General features: G+C 32.4%; 2 protein-coding genes across 2 annotated transcripts; one reads left to right on the forward strand and one right to left on the reverse strand.

Moving 5' to 3' along the window:
* Positions 1-2,489: 2,489 nt before the first annotated feature.
* Positions 2,490-5,598, forward strand: LOC105124939 (pentatricopeptide repeat-containing protein At3g61520, mitochondrial-like). Its single transcript, XM_011025164.1, has 7 exons — positions 2,490-2,540; positions 2,676-2,789; positions 3,041-3,118; positions 3,211-3,531; positions 4,412-4,529; positions 4,668-4,936; positions 5,008-5,598. The coding sequence occupies exons 1-7, from the start codon at positions 2,490-2,492 to the stop codon at positions 5,596-5,598; spliced, it is 1,542 nt and encodes a 513-aa protein (XP_011023466.1).
* An 862-nt stretch (positions 5,599-6,460) lies between these two features.
* Positions 6,461-8,167, reverse strand: LOC105124827 (WRKY transcription factor 22-like). The gene is made up of 3 exons (XM_011024971.1): positions 7,564-8,167; positions 7,332-7,442; positions 6,461-7,162 (listed from the first exon to the last, which is right to left on the reverse strand). The coding sequence occupies exons 1-3, from the start codon at positions 8,028-8,030 to the stop codon at positions 6,652-6,654; spliced, it is 1,089 nt and encodes a 362-aa protein (XP_011023273.1). The 5' UTR covers positions 8,031-8,167; the 3' UTR covers positions 6,461-6,651.
* Between the last annotated feature and the right edge of the window lie 7,214 nt (positions 8,168-15,381).

Genomic DNA, 15,381 nt, shown 5'->3' on the forward strand with positions numbered 1-15,381 from the left:
GGCCCAGTGACCTGGCGGGGCTGGTTGGGTCCAGCCCAGCCCAAATGGGTTGAGCTCAACCCAGCCCAAAATATATAAAAATTAAAAAAAATTAGAAAAATTAAAAATTAAAAAATGTGTATGTGAAAATAAAAATAATATAAATTTATTGGTTTATTCACTAACACTAGAGTCAGAAATAAAAATACTGGTTTAAATTTATATTATTTTTATTTGTTGTATTTTATCTTATTTGCTAGAAAAAACAAAAAATATGTGCATGCATAAAAATTAATTAATTTTTATTTATTTATTCATTGGCACTAGAGTTGGAAATAAAAAAAATATTGATCTAATTTATTTTATAGTTATGTAATATTTACCAACGCCAGAGTTGGAAGTATCCGTAGTTGAATATTCACTAGCGCTAGAGTCGGGAATATTATAAGCAAATTATCATAACATGAACTAATAAATATTTAGCAATTTAAAACGAAACTAGCAATGCAGCCTGCTTCAGACGGGACGTTTAAGAGGTGATAGTATCTTCCCTTTTACGTAACCAATCCCGAACCATAGAATCTCTGTTGACCAGTTAGGGTTTCTAGTAACCGTAATACTAGGTGGCGACTCCTTAAACAAAATCATTCCCCATTAAAGAACAGGATACCAGAAATCCGTTCTTCTTGAAAATAATATTTTTAAGGTTGCCGCGATGTCCGAGTGTGACAATAATTATAATATTAGGTGGCTACACCTTAAACCAGATTGATATTTATACTTTTTTAAAAATTTTAAGATTGTTGTTATGTTGGGTGTAGCATATGCAAACATTTAAAACCTATTTTTCTTGTAAATTTATGTATTTTTTGTTTTTTTCATTATAGAGGTTATTTTTTCTCATCAAGAACAAACAATTTTGTTTTAAAAAAATTACAGCATAAAAATATAGCTTATTCTTATCAAATAAAAAATAAAAAAGTATAAATATAAATATAAATTATAATAATCTCTAAATATTCTAAAAAATAAAAAATAATTAGAAAAACATAATTATTATTAGAAAAAGAAGTTGAATAAAATAATTTAAAAATTCAGAGAGAGAAAGAGTGTTGATTTAAGTCGAAATAAAAGAAATAAAGTAAACTAAATAATCCATACAAAAGAGGGGCATATTAATTAAAAAATAAATAAATAAAAAGAGTGAGGTTAGGCCCGCACCGAGAGATATGGGTGAGGGTGAGGGTTCGGTTTATGAGTGTTGCAGGTTTTATGGTATAAGAGATGGTTCTGTGTTGGTGGTTTAATTAGTGATGGTCGGTGTTGTGTATTGGCGTTGGTGTGTTTTACACGTGGGGATTAAAGGGGAGAACTACGAGTGAGAGAGGGATGGATGTGTGAGGGTTTGGTTTATGGGTGTTGTTGAATTTACGATACATAATATGGTTGTGTGGTGGTGGTGTACTGGTGGTCGGTGTTAGGGTGACTCTCAGACGGCTGCTGAATTTGAACAGTGGTTGTGTCGGTGGAAGGGAAGGCTGCAATTTAGATCCATGCCGTTAGTATGCTAGGTGTGCGAAATTGTTCATTAAGGGTGTTTTTTTATCATGGATTTGAAAAAAAAAAATGCTGGATGGATGAGATGCAAAAAATGTGACGTGAGGAAAATGAAGATGCAAAATTAGAAGGGCACTTTAGATATTAATCAATTACAGCAATAAACATATAATATTTCATACTTTTTTATTAATTAATTTTGTAAATTATTTATTTAATATGTAAAATAAAATTATAAATACTAGTATATTTTTCAAGGTATTAAAAAAACATGGTGACACCCACGAAGCTTAAAACTTTAGGTATGAAAAACACAAGGAGGTCACGCCTCCGACTACCCTTACTTTGTCCAACTAGACACAGCCGGGATGATGTTTGTTTTATAAATTTGATAGTAGTTGTATTTTAAAATATTTTTTATTTATAAATATATTAAAATAATATTTTTTTGATTTTTACAATTTATTTTTAATATTAAAATAATTTGAAAATACTAAAAAAAATTAATTTAAAATAAATAATAAAAAATTTAATTTCTTCAAAAATATTTTTAAAATATAGAAATAAACAGCTCTACTCGGCTACTCGGCTTCTATGGTTGTTCACGGCCATGACACCGTTACAATCCTGAGTTCATTATGGTCTAGATGTCAAGGATGGGTAATTGGCATGTGGTAAATAGGTGGGAAGGAATAACAGTTGGATATGGCACGTGGAATTTATAACAGTATAACACTGTTATACTTAGGTGGGTTAGTTAGAAAGATCAGCTGAAGTCAATAAGTCCATGCATATAAGTTGTAAATGCAGAACTGGAAGGACACTTTCTGTATCAACTCTTCTACTCTTCTTCTTCTTCGTGTTCTGCTTCTTCTTCTCTCTTATTTCTTTATAGACTTAACTTATTAGGCTGTAGCCTAACAGACACCACCCTCCCTATCTCTCTCGATGAGATGCTCGGTCATTGCCGAGCTGTTGCTCGTGGCGCCGAAAGACCGCTTCTTGTTGGTGACTTGCCTTTTGGGACTGACCGGGAACCCATTAAATTTTCAAACTAAAAATGTTACTCTCTTGGTTTGGATGTGGGTTTTAAGTGAGGAATTGGTTGGTGATTTTGATGCAGTCTGGGTTATGAGCAGGCACTTGATACGGCCGTTAGGATTCTGAAGTATGGAGAAATGGACGCGATTAAATTGGAAGGAGGGTCATCGTCGAGAACTGCTGCTGCTAAAACTCACTTTCTAGATGTGGGGGTAGTTTGTACAGTTACAGCAAAGAATTAATTTAAAAGGAATTGTATGCGTGTAAAAATCTCACAGCAGATGGAATACCTACCCCTTGTGTGGCTTCTCACTATCGAGAAGAGCTTACCGTTGACCATTTATCAATTTCAAACACCCAAGAATACCTAGAAATAGCTCTGTAATTTTTGTTTCTTTTCAGGAAACTTGCAAGCTTGCGTTCTTAATTTTTTACTTCAGATTGAATGCTTCTTTCCATGCAGGTGCTAGTTTACCACGACCTGCTGGGAATGATGCGACACCCTCATCATGCCAAGGTTCATCCTATAATTGCCACCCTGGTGTGTCGATCTCCTTCGCATAGCTAACGATCTGTATGCTCAAAGAAGGATTGCTTTACTTTTTATGGGTTGCGCAAAAGTTCTGTTAGCAGTGTGCACGTGTTGGAGATGTCATCAACAAAGCTCTAGTTGAATACAAGGAAGAAGTGAAAAATGGTTCATTCCCTGGTCCTCTCCACAGTCCATATAAAATTAGTGAAATTGAGATAAATGGTTTCATTAGCGAATTGCAAGAGTTAGGTTTGGACAAGGCCGCGGCTTCAACAGCTGCAGCAGGTGAAAAAAATAAAACTGCTGGATCAAGCAATGGTCCAGCAAATGATTGTAGTCAATCCAGCAGACGTGCTTCTTATTCCCTTTTTCCTGATCAGAAAGAAGAGTACAGTGACCTCCATTTTGCTGTTGAAATAACTGTATCTGCCCCCCCCCCCCGCCAGAAAAATGAGTAGAAATTAAAATATAACTTGAAATTTGATCTTGAGCCATGTCTATCAGGAGTGATTTGAGTTTTAGGACAAAGCCAAGTCAATGCAATTAAAATGCTTTGGTTTTGCAAATGGATTCGCTGGTTTCTTAGATCCGTTTTAGGTAGATAGATGGCAGGAATATGAATTAATCTTCATCACAAGAAGATTATTCACCGGACAGACTCATGACATAAATGACCAAAAACTTCAAAAAGATTACAATTGCTTCCATTGTGTGTGTTCGTGTCTATTTCCTGTTGTGCGGCAAAACTCAAGGGATATTAGCAGTAATGATGGATCCGGATACTGTTTTCGATAGTCATCTGCAGCTACCAAAAATGTCAATCCAAGTGAAATTTGTTGGAATCATTTTGATGTTTGCTGGTTGGTATTGTATTCTTGAGCTAGCTTTGGCATGTCAAAACTAGGTAATTTCGTTGTTGAGTCTTGGACATGGATCAATGGCAAAAAATTTATTTTCATTTTTTGTGGGCTTTGCTTGAATTCTAACCTAAAATGAGATAACCAAGATATCAAATCCATTTACTAACAAAGTTTCAACAAATCAAAATTAGCTCTTATTCTGAAAATAGAATAAACCTCTAATTTTTATAAAGAAACTGTAGTCATAAAAAGGAAAACTAGAATTTCATGAATGCAATATCTGTCCGAGTGAGTTGGTGGAGGGATTTCTCATTTTCTTCAATGAACTTGACCCGTATGTTAAAAACACCAATGTTCATAATGTTTGGCTTTGTATTTGGATGAGGTTGGGGCTTGTCGAAGATGCATTGAAGGTGTTTGATGAAATGGATGTCAAATGAAGAGTCTAGTTGGTGTCCCCAACGATGCTACAGGAAACATTCTATTTTCGTCTTTTGTTGAAGGAGAAAGAAATGGAGGGTTTTTAGGTGACGAGATTGTTAATCTGGCGTTGAAGTTCGGTGAGCATGGGGGGGTTCTTATTAGTTCGTTGTGGATGTGTCGATTGATAATAGAGCTTGGGATCTTTTAAATGAATTGATTAAATTAGGGACTATCTTGGAATCCGATACTTGCAAATTGCAATGCATTATTGACAGGATTAGCAAGGCAGGACAATTTTAATAGAATGAACGGACTGATGGCGAAGTTGGTGGAAATGGATATTCAGCCCAATGTTGTTACTTTTGGGATTCTTATTTATCACACGTGCAAGTTTACGAGAGTCGACGCTGCGTTGGAGGTTCTTGAAAAGATGTGTGCAGGTAAAGAGAGTGGTGGCTTAAGCGTTTCAGTTGAACCAGTTGTTGTTATTTACAAGACACTGATTGAGGACTTAGCAAAGTTGGAAGGCAAGCAGAGGGATTGGGTTTGATGGAACGAACGGGATTGCAAAAGGGATGTTCTCCTGATACAATTACGTACAATTGCTTGATCAAGGGGTTTTGTAAAGCGGGTGAGGGACAAAAGGGAAAGGAGCTGTTTGATGAGATGAATAAAGATGGGGTTGCACCAAACGTTGTCACTATTGGTACTTTGGTTGGTGGAATGTGTAGAACTGGGAGAGTCGGTAGGGTGGTTGAGGTGCGAAGGAGAGGTTTGAGAGGCAATGCTGTTGCTTACTCTGCTTTGATCAGTGCTTTCTGTAACGTGAACAACTTCGAAAACGCAACGGAATTCTTCAATGAAATGTTGACGAGTGGATGTTCTCCGGATGCAATTGTCTACTATAACATGATCTCTGGTTTTAGCCAAGATGGAAGGATGGATGATGGCAGTCTTGTCTTGTCAAAGTGGAAAGAGGTTGGCTTCCGCCATGACACGGTGTGCTATGATGTTTTGATTGGAGGGTTTTGCAGGAAGATCAAGTTTAATAGAGTTTTTGCGTTGCTCAAGGAAATGGACGCAGCTGGATTGGAACCTGCTATCGCTTATAACACTTTGATTGCTTTATATCAGCAAAACTGTGGATTTAAAGTTTGCCCAGAGAGTCCTGAAAAAGATGTTCTAGGACGGTGTGGTGCCCACTAATGCTACATACAGCTTTCTGATAAATGCATAGTGCTTAAATGGAAATGTGAACGGAGCTATGGAGATTTTCAAAGACATGAAAGCTGCATCCAAGGTTCCACCAAACACTTATATACAACATACTCGTAGACTTTGTTCAAGAACAATGAAGTGAATCTGCTGTTTCCTTGATGGAAGATATGAAAATTAGGAGGGTCAACACCGAATACCACCACATACAACGCTATATTCAAAGGCCTAAGAGAGGAGAAAGATTTGGAAAAGGCGTTTGAATTCATGTATGAAAGAGCATGCTTGTAATCCTGATTATATAACTATGGAGATCCCCTCACAGAGTGGCTCTCTGCAGTTGGTGAAGCAGAGAAGTTGAAAATCTTGTTGGGGGATATGAAGTTTTTCATTCCGCTGCACGGAAAGCTTCTGCGAGGACGTGGACCTTGCATACATGTAAGTTCGCAGTTTTTGCGAGACACCAAGAAGCTCTCCAATTTCCTGTCTGTACGATTTCTCCCCAGGTTGTGATATTTGTTGGGGCTTCAAGCAGGGCTTTTTTAGAGAACCGCATCCAGAGGTGTATCAATATGAGCGTTCTAATCCCACGACTCCACCCGATCAATGATGGATTCCTTCCTCTCATTTTTAGTGTTATTTTATTTTTCATGTTCACAAATTTGGATCTCCCTGAGAAACCAAGGAGATGTCAAAAACGTTTTATGTCCAAGTTCCTGCAGCTGCCGTACACATTGTGGGTGCTTCAGAAGAGGCAAACATGTCATGGGAATAAACTAATCTATTGCTGTCATTAAATAGTCAGGACTAATAGCCGGGGGAGGGGGGGGTGTGGTTGGATAGTGAACAACTAAAACTAATTCTAATTTTAGTAACAATCTACAGATCAACAAAAGGAATAAACTCTTTCCTTTTTTCCTACACCATTCACTTCACAGGCACAAGGCATTGATGTCTTCGAGATCCTACTTCTAGTAAAATGATACAAGAGTATACATAACGGGAAAAGAAAAGAAAAGCTCAAGGCCAATGTAGGAGATGCCATTAGCTAATGTCAGATATACTTCCGGCTGCCGTGGCAGCATTATTGTTAGGATGCCAAGGCAGACCAAAACTTGCAGGAAAATGATCAGAGAAAAATCCGGTAGCCGGAACAACAAATTCCTCCAAACCCGCAAAGAAATCATCACCAACAGCTATCTCCGAGAATCCAGCAAGCTCATCTTCATCGTCGTCTTCCGTTATATCTTTCTCTTCTCTGCTTAATTCTGTGTCCGTAGTACTTTGAACTAGTAGCTCATCTTCCAGGGAAGTTGCTGGAGATGAGCAAGTGGGTTGGGCTGGTGATGATGGTTTGTTAGAATCGTCAGATGTACCAGTTTGTGGTGTTGAGGTCTTCTGACGCGTGCTACCTGCTAGAGAGTTTCTGTGTGTAGGGGCAGGGTGGTTGTGCTCTGCTGTGTACGTCACTATGAACATTCCTGGGTCGGATCTGTTTCTCTCCACTTGTTTCCGGGCCAAACACCCTTTTGAGCTGCTGCATCTGTAATAGCCCCTGTTAATCACAGAAAAAACGAAAGTTTTAATCAAATAGATATTGAAAATTTACAAGCTTTGACTTGATACCAGACCGAGAAAAAAACGAGAAAAGCAGACATAATTATTGAATACCAAGATAAAAGGCAGGCTTTGATTAAATTCAACACGGATACATAATATATTACCTTGGATATGGAGAGCCTTTGATTGGTTTTTGCCCATATTTACGCCATGCCCACACATCTGAAGATAGAGCCTCTGCTGGTACTTGGCATACTTTCTTTAACTGGTTCTTTCTGTGACAAGACATAAATATACAAATGAACCATATTTTAGCAAAAGAGTCGTCTTTCTTTGATGACTATCTACCAAATCAAATAATTTTACTCGCTAGAAGTGAAAAGTAAGCAGATTTACCTTCTTTTGGATCGAGGTGTGTGAGAATTTCCACTGCTAGTCACAGAACCGGCATGAGACCGCTTAGGCTGTGACTTTTTTTGCTGTTGTTTTGGCTGGGTTTGTAAATCCTTGTTAAAACTGACAAACGAAGAAAACGAAGAGATAGGTGTGCAGGCTTGTGGAGAATAAAGGAGGGGCTGAGTTTTGGGGAAAAATGGCTTGTAAAGCTCATCCAGTTCTCCAATAACATTTCTTGTTTCAAAGGGATCTGGATGAGAGAAAAGATGGCCACCTTGCTCACTGCCAAAACCAGAAAAGCAAGAATATTGAGGATAATAATCTGATCTATAACCACTAGAAGTGCCGTTGCCGTTGCTGTTGCTGTTGCTGTTGATGGTGGTTGTGGCTGTGGCTGTGGTGGAGGCAGAGGGAGAGGTGGTGCAGCCTCTGACCACAGCATGAAGATCCCAATCAATATCCTCCATGGCTTCAGAGACAAGGCCTGTGAATCTGTACCTTTCTTCTGCGACTGATGTTATCGAGAGAAGACAAAAGAAAGGGCTGACTTTTTGAGAGAGAGAGGGTTAGGGGTTGTGATGAGGAGAGACAATAATATATAGAAAAAGAGAGTGGCAATTTGGCATCTCGGTGTTTATCTTGTCATTTGCTTTCGAGAAACAGTGCTGGTTTTGGGGTTGACTTGGGAAAATGTCAAAGGGTTGCGTGGGGTTGGGTTGTGGCCTTGGATTAGTGTTGGAAAGTCTACACGGCGTCTGTCTGTACGCCTGTAAGTGGAGGCTTGTGAATTACCGACAAAGGAGAAGAGAAAAAATAAAGTGGAAGCCAGTTTACTTTTGGGTGTGTCTGGACTCTGGATGAATGGATGGGTGCTCCATTTTAAAGGTTTTTTTTCCTTTCTCATCGCGAATTTACAACAAATGTTTTGTTCCTTTATTTGCTTTGCTACTGAAAATTTTAAGGTGTTTCTATTTTCTACGTTGTTGTTGCGAATACAGAGGTACACAGCAGTCATATGAAAAATCCCTGTTATAAGAGAAAATGGTACTTTTAACTAACTTAGTCTTATTATATCTATTATCTCTAATTTAATTTAATAACGGTATAATAATGAATCACCAGAAATTTAATGAATTTTAGAGTATTTGAAAGTGTGATAATGATTGATTTTCAAAGTTTTTTTAAAAATATATTAAAATAATTTTTTAATTTTTTAAAATTTATTTTTGACATCAACATATTAAAATAATTTAAAAATATAAAAAAATTAAATTTTAGTTAACCCCTATTTAAACCACAATCTCAAATAATAGCTTCATGTTTCGCACCATATGAAAAAGTATGGGATTATCATTACGGTAAAACACCTATAACTCTCTAAAAATTAAATAGATGAAAGAAGATAAAAAAAAAATATAAAAGAACTTACTAAATAAATGAAATCAAATTAAAAAATATCCTACAACAATAAATCAATTTAAAAAATATCCTAATTACATAGAATATCCTTTAGTCACGCTCAATTCCCATAAAAGACATTTAAATTCAGTAGTGTAACTCGTGTTTGTCAAGATTTTGCAACCTTTGTTTATTTGTTTTTAAGTTTTATGTTCAAATGATATTTCTCATTGGGTTCAAATTCATCTTCTCCGGTTCATAAAAATCTTATCTTCTATGATTTAACTATTATTTTAACAATTTGCTCAACTCTCTGAACTTATGGTATTATTATTATTATTATTATTATTATTATTATTATTATTATTATTATTATATATAGTAATTCATTGTATTTCAAGCCATGAAATACTATATATTAAAATAATATTTTTTATATTCTTACTTTTCCCAGCAAAAACCAATGGCCTTGTTAATGAGGTAATATTCTTCCTTTTTTTCTTTTTACATGACTCTTGTTATCAAATTAATTAAGACAAATAAGCTTTTTTATATTTTTTAGTATAGTAAAATTACTTAAATACCCTTAAAAACAATTAACATTAAACTAGCTTCTTATTCTTCTTTTTTCAAGTATGGTAAAATGATAGAATTACTCTTAAAATAAAATAAAAATTATTAAGCTACATGCTAGATATTTTTATATTTTTAAGTTGGTTTTTTGTTACAGTCAAGTTAAAAGATAGACAATTTAGTATTCTAATATATAATATTATTTTTAAAAAATGGTTAGTACATACAGCTGGTGTACTAACTAGTCAAACACTCATGTTATTTTGGCAGACTTACAATGCTTTTAGAGTTATGTTTAAATTATCTTAGCGGCCTCTCAAACACTAAAGCGTTTTGTGTAGCTAACAGAACATCAATTTAGCGTCCATTAACTTTTCTTTTCTTTTCTTTTTTCTCCCCCCGGACTCTCATGCCATCTCCTCTAATTTTTCAAAGAATTTCTTTTTTTTCTTTAACGTTGATCTCTATTTTTTATTATAATTTGTTTTATTTAAAATAATTTATAAAATTAGATTTTTTTTTTATCTAACATATTTGATTCAAATTCTTTTTATTGCTATTTTTTTTATCACTCTCTTGATTTATTTTATTTTTCAATTTCATCCCTTATTATTTTATTTTATTTTTATTTGTACACCAATTTTTTATTCACAATATTTTGATTGTTATTTTTATTTTATTTATATTTTAATTTTTCCCTTGTTTATTTATTTTATTTAATTATTATACCAAATCTGACCCTTATTCTTTTCACAACTATTTTTTTTTTAATTTTGGATCATTGGGATTTTTTCTTCATGATTTTTTTGGATTTTTCTTCTACGGGGTAACCAAGTTTCATAACCCGGATTATGAGTTTTAAAAATTAGCTCAATTTCCAATTGATTCTTTTTAATATTTTTCAATTTTATTTTTTAACGTTAGATTATTGGAACTTTAGCTTCATGATTTTTGCAGCTTTATTTTTCATGGGTTTATTTCAATCGCACATCTTAGATTACAAGTTAGTTAAGTTAACTTGATTGACTTGTTGTTTTTTTTTTTCTATTGTTTTAAAATTGATTCCTCTTAGTTTAGCATTCATTGTTTAGTTTGGTTGGGAGTTAATCTTTATTATCTTATTTAATTTGTTTTTATAGAGTTATCTCATATCTTATAACCAGGACCGTAAATTTAGCATGCTTGCTCAAGTTAGATTTTTTTAAAAATAATTTTTTTTAATTTGTCAGTGAGTATTTGATTTATTGATAATCGAGCTTCAATTTGTTTTCATCCTTTTCTTTTTAAGGTTATTTTATTTTAATTTTATTATCAAATAAAATCATTAAGATCTTTTAAGAATATTTAAAAGATATATTTTTACAATATAGATAAGTGTTTATTTTTTTCCATTGATCATTGTTTTCCCATTGGTTTTTTTATAATTATATTATTAAATTAACCAATATTATTGAACTAATTTAAATCACTAACCCGAATCCTAAATTTTCCTTGCTCCTTAAAAATTGCTACCATCACTTGGATATCCTATTTCTACACCAAAATTTTTTGACTTGACCTCGGCATAGCATAGACATGTCTAAGTAAATCTCTATTCTATATAAATCAGTGACCTTTTTATTTCATTGTTACATATTATTTTTAATTTTATTTTTTTAAAATAATCAAAGGAATGGACTCTGCTAACAAATATTATCCTTAAATAATAAAATAAAGACTAGTTTAAAAAATTGTTATGGTGTTAAAAAGTAACTAGTAATATTTTATTAATTATTTCTTACCCTCATTAGAAAAAAAAAACTGAAAAAAAAAAACCGAAACTCCTAACTCGAACATCTTGAAATATAATTTATCTTATAATTATTTTATTTATTAGTATCTCTACCTTGTCACTATAAAATTTCCGGATAGTCAACGAAAATAAAAACAGAAGATACCATGTAACTTTACTTCAACGAAAATAAAAACAGAAGATACCATGTAACTTTACTTCTGACACCCATCAGTTCCTTAAACAAAATTTCTTTTTTTTTTCTTTCACTTTAATCTCTATTTTTTATTATAATTTTTTTTATTTAAAATATTTTATAAAATTAAAAATATTTTTTTATCTAACATATTTAATTCAAATTCTTTTTATTACTATTTTTTTTTTATCATTTTCTTGATTTATTTTATTTTTTAATTTTATCCCTTATTATTTTATTTTCTTTTTATTTATACATCAGTTTTTTATTCACATTATTTTGATTGTTATTTTTATATTATTTTTTTGATTTATTTTATTTTATTTTATTTTTTCCTCATTTATTTATTTCATTTAATTATTATACCAGATTTGGTTCTTATTCTTTTCACTGCTATTTTTATTTTTTAATTGTGGATCATTGAGATTTTTTCTTTTATAATTTTTTTGGATTTTTCTTCTGTAGGTAACCAAGCCTCATAACCTGGATTATAAGTTTTAAAGATTAGTCCAATTTGACTTTCATTCTTTTTAATATTTTTTAATTTTATTTTTTGACGTTAGGTTATTGGAACTTTAGCTTCATGATTTTTACAACTTTATTTTCCATGAGCTTATCTCAATTGCACATCTCATATTACAAGTTAGTTAAGTTAACCTGATTGATTTTTTTTTTTAAAAAAAATTGATTTCTTTTAGTTTAACACTTCATTGTTTAGTTTGTTTGGGAGTTGATCTTTATTATTTTATTCAATTTGTTTTTATAGGGTTATCTCATATCTCACAATTAGGACTGTGAATTTAGCATGCTTGCTTAAATTAGCTTTTTTTTATTAATTTTTTTAAACTTGTCATTGAGTATTTGATTTATTGGTAATTGAACTTCAATTTTGTTTTCATCTTTTTTTTTTTTAAGGTTATCTTATTTTTATTTAATTTTTGTTTTATTATCAAATAAAATCATAAAGATCTTTTATGAGTATTTAAAATGTATCTTTTCACAATATAGATAAATGTTTATTTTTTTTAGTAATTATTATTTTTTTTTATTTTTTTTATAATTATATTATTAAATTAATCAATATTATTGAATTAATTCAAATCAATAACCCGAATCCTGAATTTTCCCTGCACCACAAAGATTTGACTTGACCTCAGCATAGCATAGACATGTCTAAGTAAATCTCAATTCTATATTAATCAGTGACCTTTTTATTTCATTGTTACATATTATTTTTAATTTTAATTTTTTAAATAATCAAATGAATGGATTGTGCTAACAATTATTATCCTTGAATAATAAAATAAAGACTAGTTTAAAAAATTGTCATGGTGTTAAAAAGTAACTAGTAATATTTTATTAATTATTTCTTACCCTCATTAGAAAAAAAAACTGAAAAAAAAAACTGAAACTCCTAACCCGAACAACTGAAAAAAAAAAACCGAAACTCCTAACTCGAACATCTTGAAATATAATTTATCTTATAATTATTTTATTTATTAGTATCTCTACCTTGTCACTATAAAATTTCCGGATAGTTAACGAAAACAGGAACAGCAGATACCATGTAACTTGACTTCTGACACCCATCAGTTCCTTACACAGATTCTGCCCGCCCATCTTCAGTACCTTTAACTTTCTTTCTACGTGTAAACCTTAAGCCCGCGTCACCAGATTCTGCCCATCACTTCCTTCACACGTGCAAAACCACCGGCTTTGGAAAACACTTGTAATTTTTTCTATTCTCACTCCAAATTTCATTATGTCCACTACGTTATTCTCTTTCTGGTGTCAATTTATAAGTGGAAGTAGCCATGAACTGAAAAAGAAAAATAGACGGTGTTAACTTCGCGTGGGTTGCCAGCTAGTAGATTTGGTTTGGCCCACAGCTTTGTCGAGAAAAGTCATTGCCGTTACTGGCGCCTCGTGATTCAAGGCATCCCGAACTTTCCTTCTCTTCCGAATCCAATGATACCGGGTCTCGTGCTCAGAATTTGTTTTTAACTAATTTTTATAATTATTTTCTTGGACCTGCATTTAAGAAATCTCATGGTATTTTTAGAGAATAATTAGTAATATTTATTTTTTAAATATATATACAAAAAATAAGACTCATAACCCAAAAAAATTATAAAAACATCATATCCATAAGTACAAATATTTTCAAATCATTTTCTTTTTCTTAGGAAAAAAAAAACTCTCCATCCAGGGTTACACTATACTAACAACACTTTAGTATAATTAAGTTAGAATAAAATAAGAAAAGTAATTGTTTGATTAATTTTTTTTTATAACCACCTTAATGACAAAAATAATGGTGATATATGATGGCTTTAAAAGTAATTTTTTTATTTAAAAATATATTTTTTTAACATCAATACATTGAAATTATAAAAAAACATTTTAATATTTTTAAAATTAAAAATATTTTTAAAAAACATTAAAAACAAAAATTGTGACAAACACCCCCATAGTATCGGCATCTACTTTTTTCACAAAGTGACGAGAGATGATGCGAGGAGGGGGGGTTAATGACGTAGATGGATGAGACATTTGGAGCCCAAAAGACGTGGGGGGGCACGAGGGGCATTGAATTGCAAGCGTGTGGGGACCACGACTTAAAAGTGAACTGAAGAAGAACCAGCCCGATTTTACTTCACAATAATTCATTTGTTTTGACCAGATCATATTTTTCTAATGAAGTGGATTGATTTTTGTTTGTGATTGGTCAAAAGCTCGACAAGTCAATTGAAAAACATTGTCACATGCTGTGTCACGTATGTTTCTTTCCATCTCCCGTGTTCGTTCGCGAGTCCAAACTCTATTTGTTTTTTCATAGCTGTTTTACTAAGCGTTTGAAACTTTTTGATTTTTTTTTTAAAACTTAAATTAATTTATTTTATATTTTTAATTCTGATGGGTCATGATTTTTTTAAAATATTTTCTATTTAAAAATCATCACATAAAATTTATAATTTAAATTTAGGTTATAAAAGTCATAACTCAAAATACAATTATATCTTTTTTACGATGAACTTCATGTTAAGTCAATGACGGAGGCAGTGAGGCTGACAGGGGTCTCGGCCCCTGTAGGAAATTTTTTTTCCAACCCTCTTTCTTGTAAATATTTTAAAAATAATAAAAAATTTAACTTGGTCCCCTTTATTTTTTAATCTGGCCCCCTTAATTTTTCTTTCTTGTTCCGCCCCTGCGTTGGGTCATAACACATTCATGCCCAACTCCACGTCGAGTAGTGGCACGTCCGCACCCAACTCCACATTGAATTATGTCGTGACCACGCCCAACTTCTCCTGCATTCAGTTTACAAATAATCCTAACCACACCTAGATTCAACATATCAGTTGAACTCGAATATACATGAGTTCAGCATACAAATGAACATAACTCCTCTTTTGTTTAGCTTTTCGTTGAAGTCAACAACATCTAGATTTAGCGTATAGTTGAACCCAACTTCTCTTTGGTGCATTATAAAGCTAAAAAGTAACCTCACTTTAAATCTCCCCTTTAAATCTCCCTTATTCTTTACCTGGGTTAGTGATTATGATATCATTATATTTCATTAATTACAAACAAGTAGTCCATACTTGTATTAATTATATGTGATGACATAAATAATAGAATAATATTATTTTATTATTACGAGATTATATCTCTACCCCTTACATGCCGTATGAAATAAGTCAAAACAATTAATATATAAGGAAGCTTGAGTACATAGAAAAAAGATTCGAAACTTTATACTCTTAGACATAAACATATTCCTCTTCTTCCTCCCTTTCATCTACATATTTTTCTTCTTCTTTTTTATTTTCATAAAAGCTCAATAATATCTCCATTAATATTTTTTTATCAGACAAAA

This window comes from Populus euphratica, unplaced genomic scaffold, assembly GCF_000495115.2.
Source record: "Populus euphratica unplaced genomic scaffold, PopEup_1.0 scaffold32.1, whole genome shotgun sequence".
Classification (NCBI taxonomy): Eukaryota; Viridiplantae; Streptophyta; class Magnoliopsida; order Malpighiales; family Salicaceae; genus Populus; species Populus euphratica.

Coding starts and splice junctions, on each gene's coding strand:
- LOC105124939 (XM_011025164.1), top strand. CDS start 2,490: ATGCTCGGTCATTGCCGAGCTGTTGCTCGTGGCGCCGAAAGACCGCTT. Junction 3,532..4,411: donor ATTTTGCTGTTGAAATAACT/GTATCTGCCCCC, acceptor TGTCAAATGAAG/AGTCTAGTTGGTGTCCCCAA. Junction 4,530..4,667: donor TAATCTGGCGTTGAAGTTCG/GTGAGCATGGGG, acceptor CATTATTGACAG/GATTAGCAAGGCAGGACAAT.
- LOC105124827 (XM_011024971.1), bottom strand. CDS start 8,030: ATGGAGGATATTGATTGGGATCTTCATGCTGTGGTCAGAGGCTGCACC. Junction 7,443..7,563: donor ACACCTCGATCCAAAAGAAG/GTAAATCTGCTT, acceptor GTCTTGTCACAG/AAAGAACCAGTTAAAGAAAG. Junction 7,163..7,331: donor AAAGGCTCTCCATATCCAAG/GTAATATATTAT, acceptor TGTGATTAACAG/GGGCTATTACAGATGCAGCA.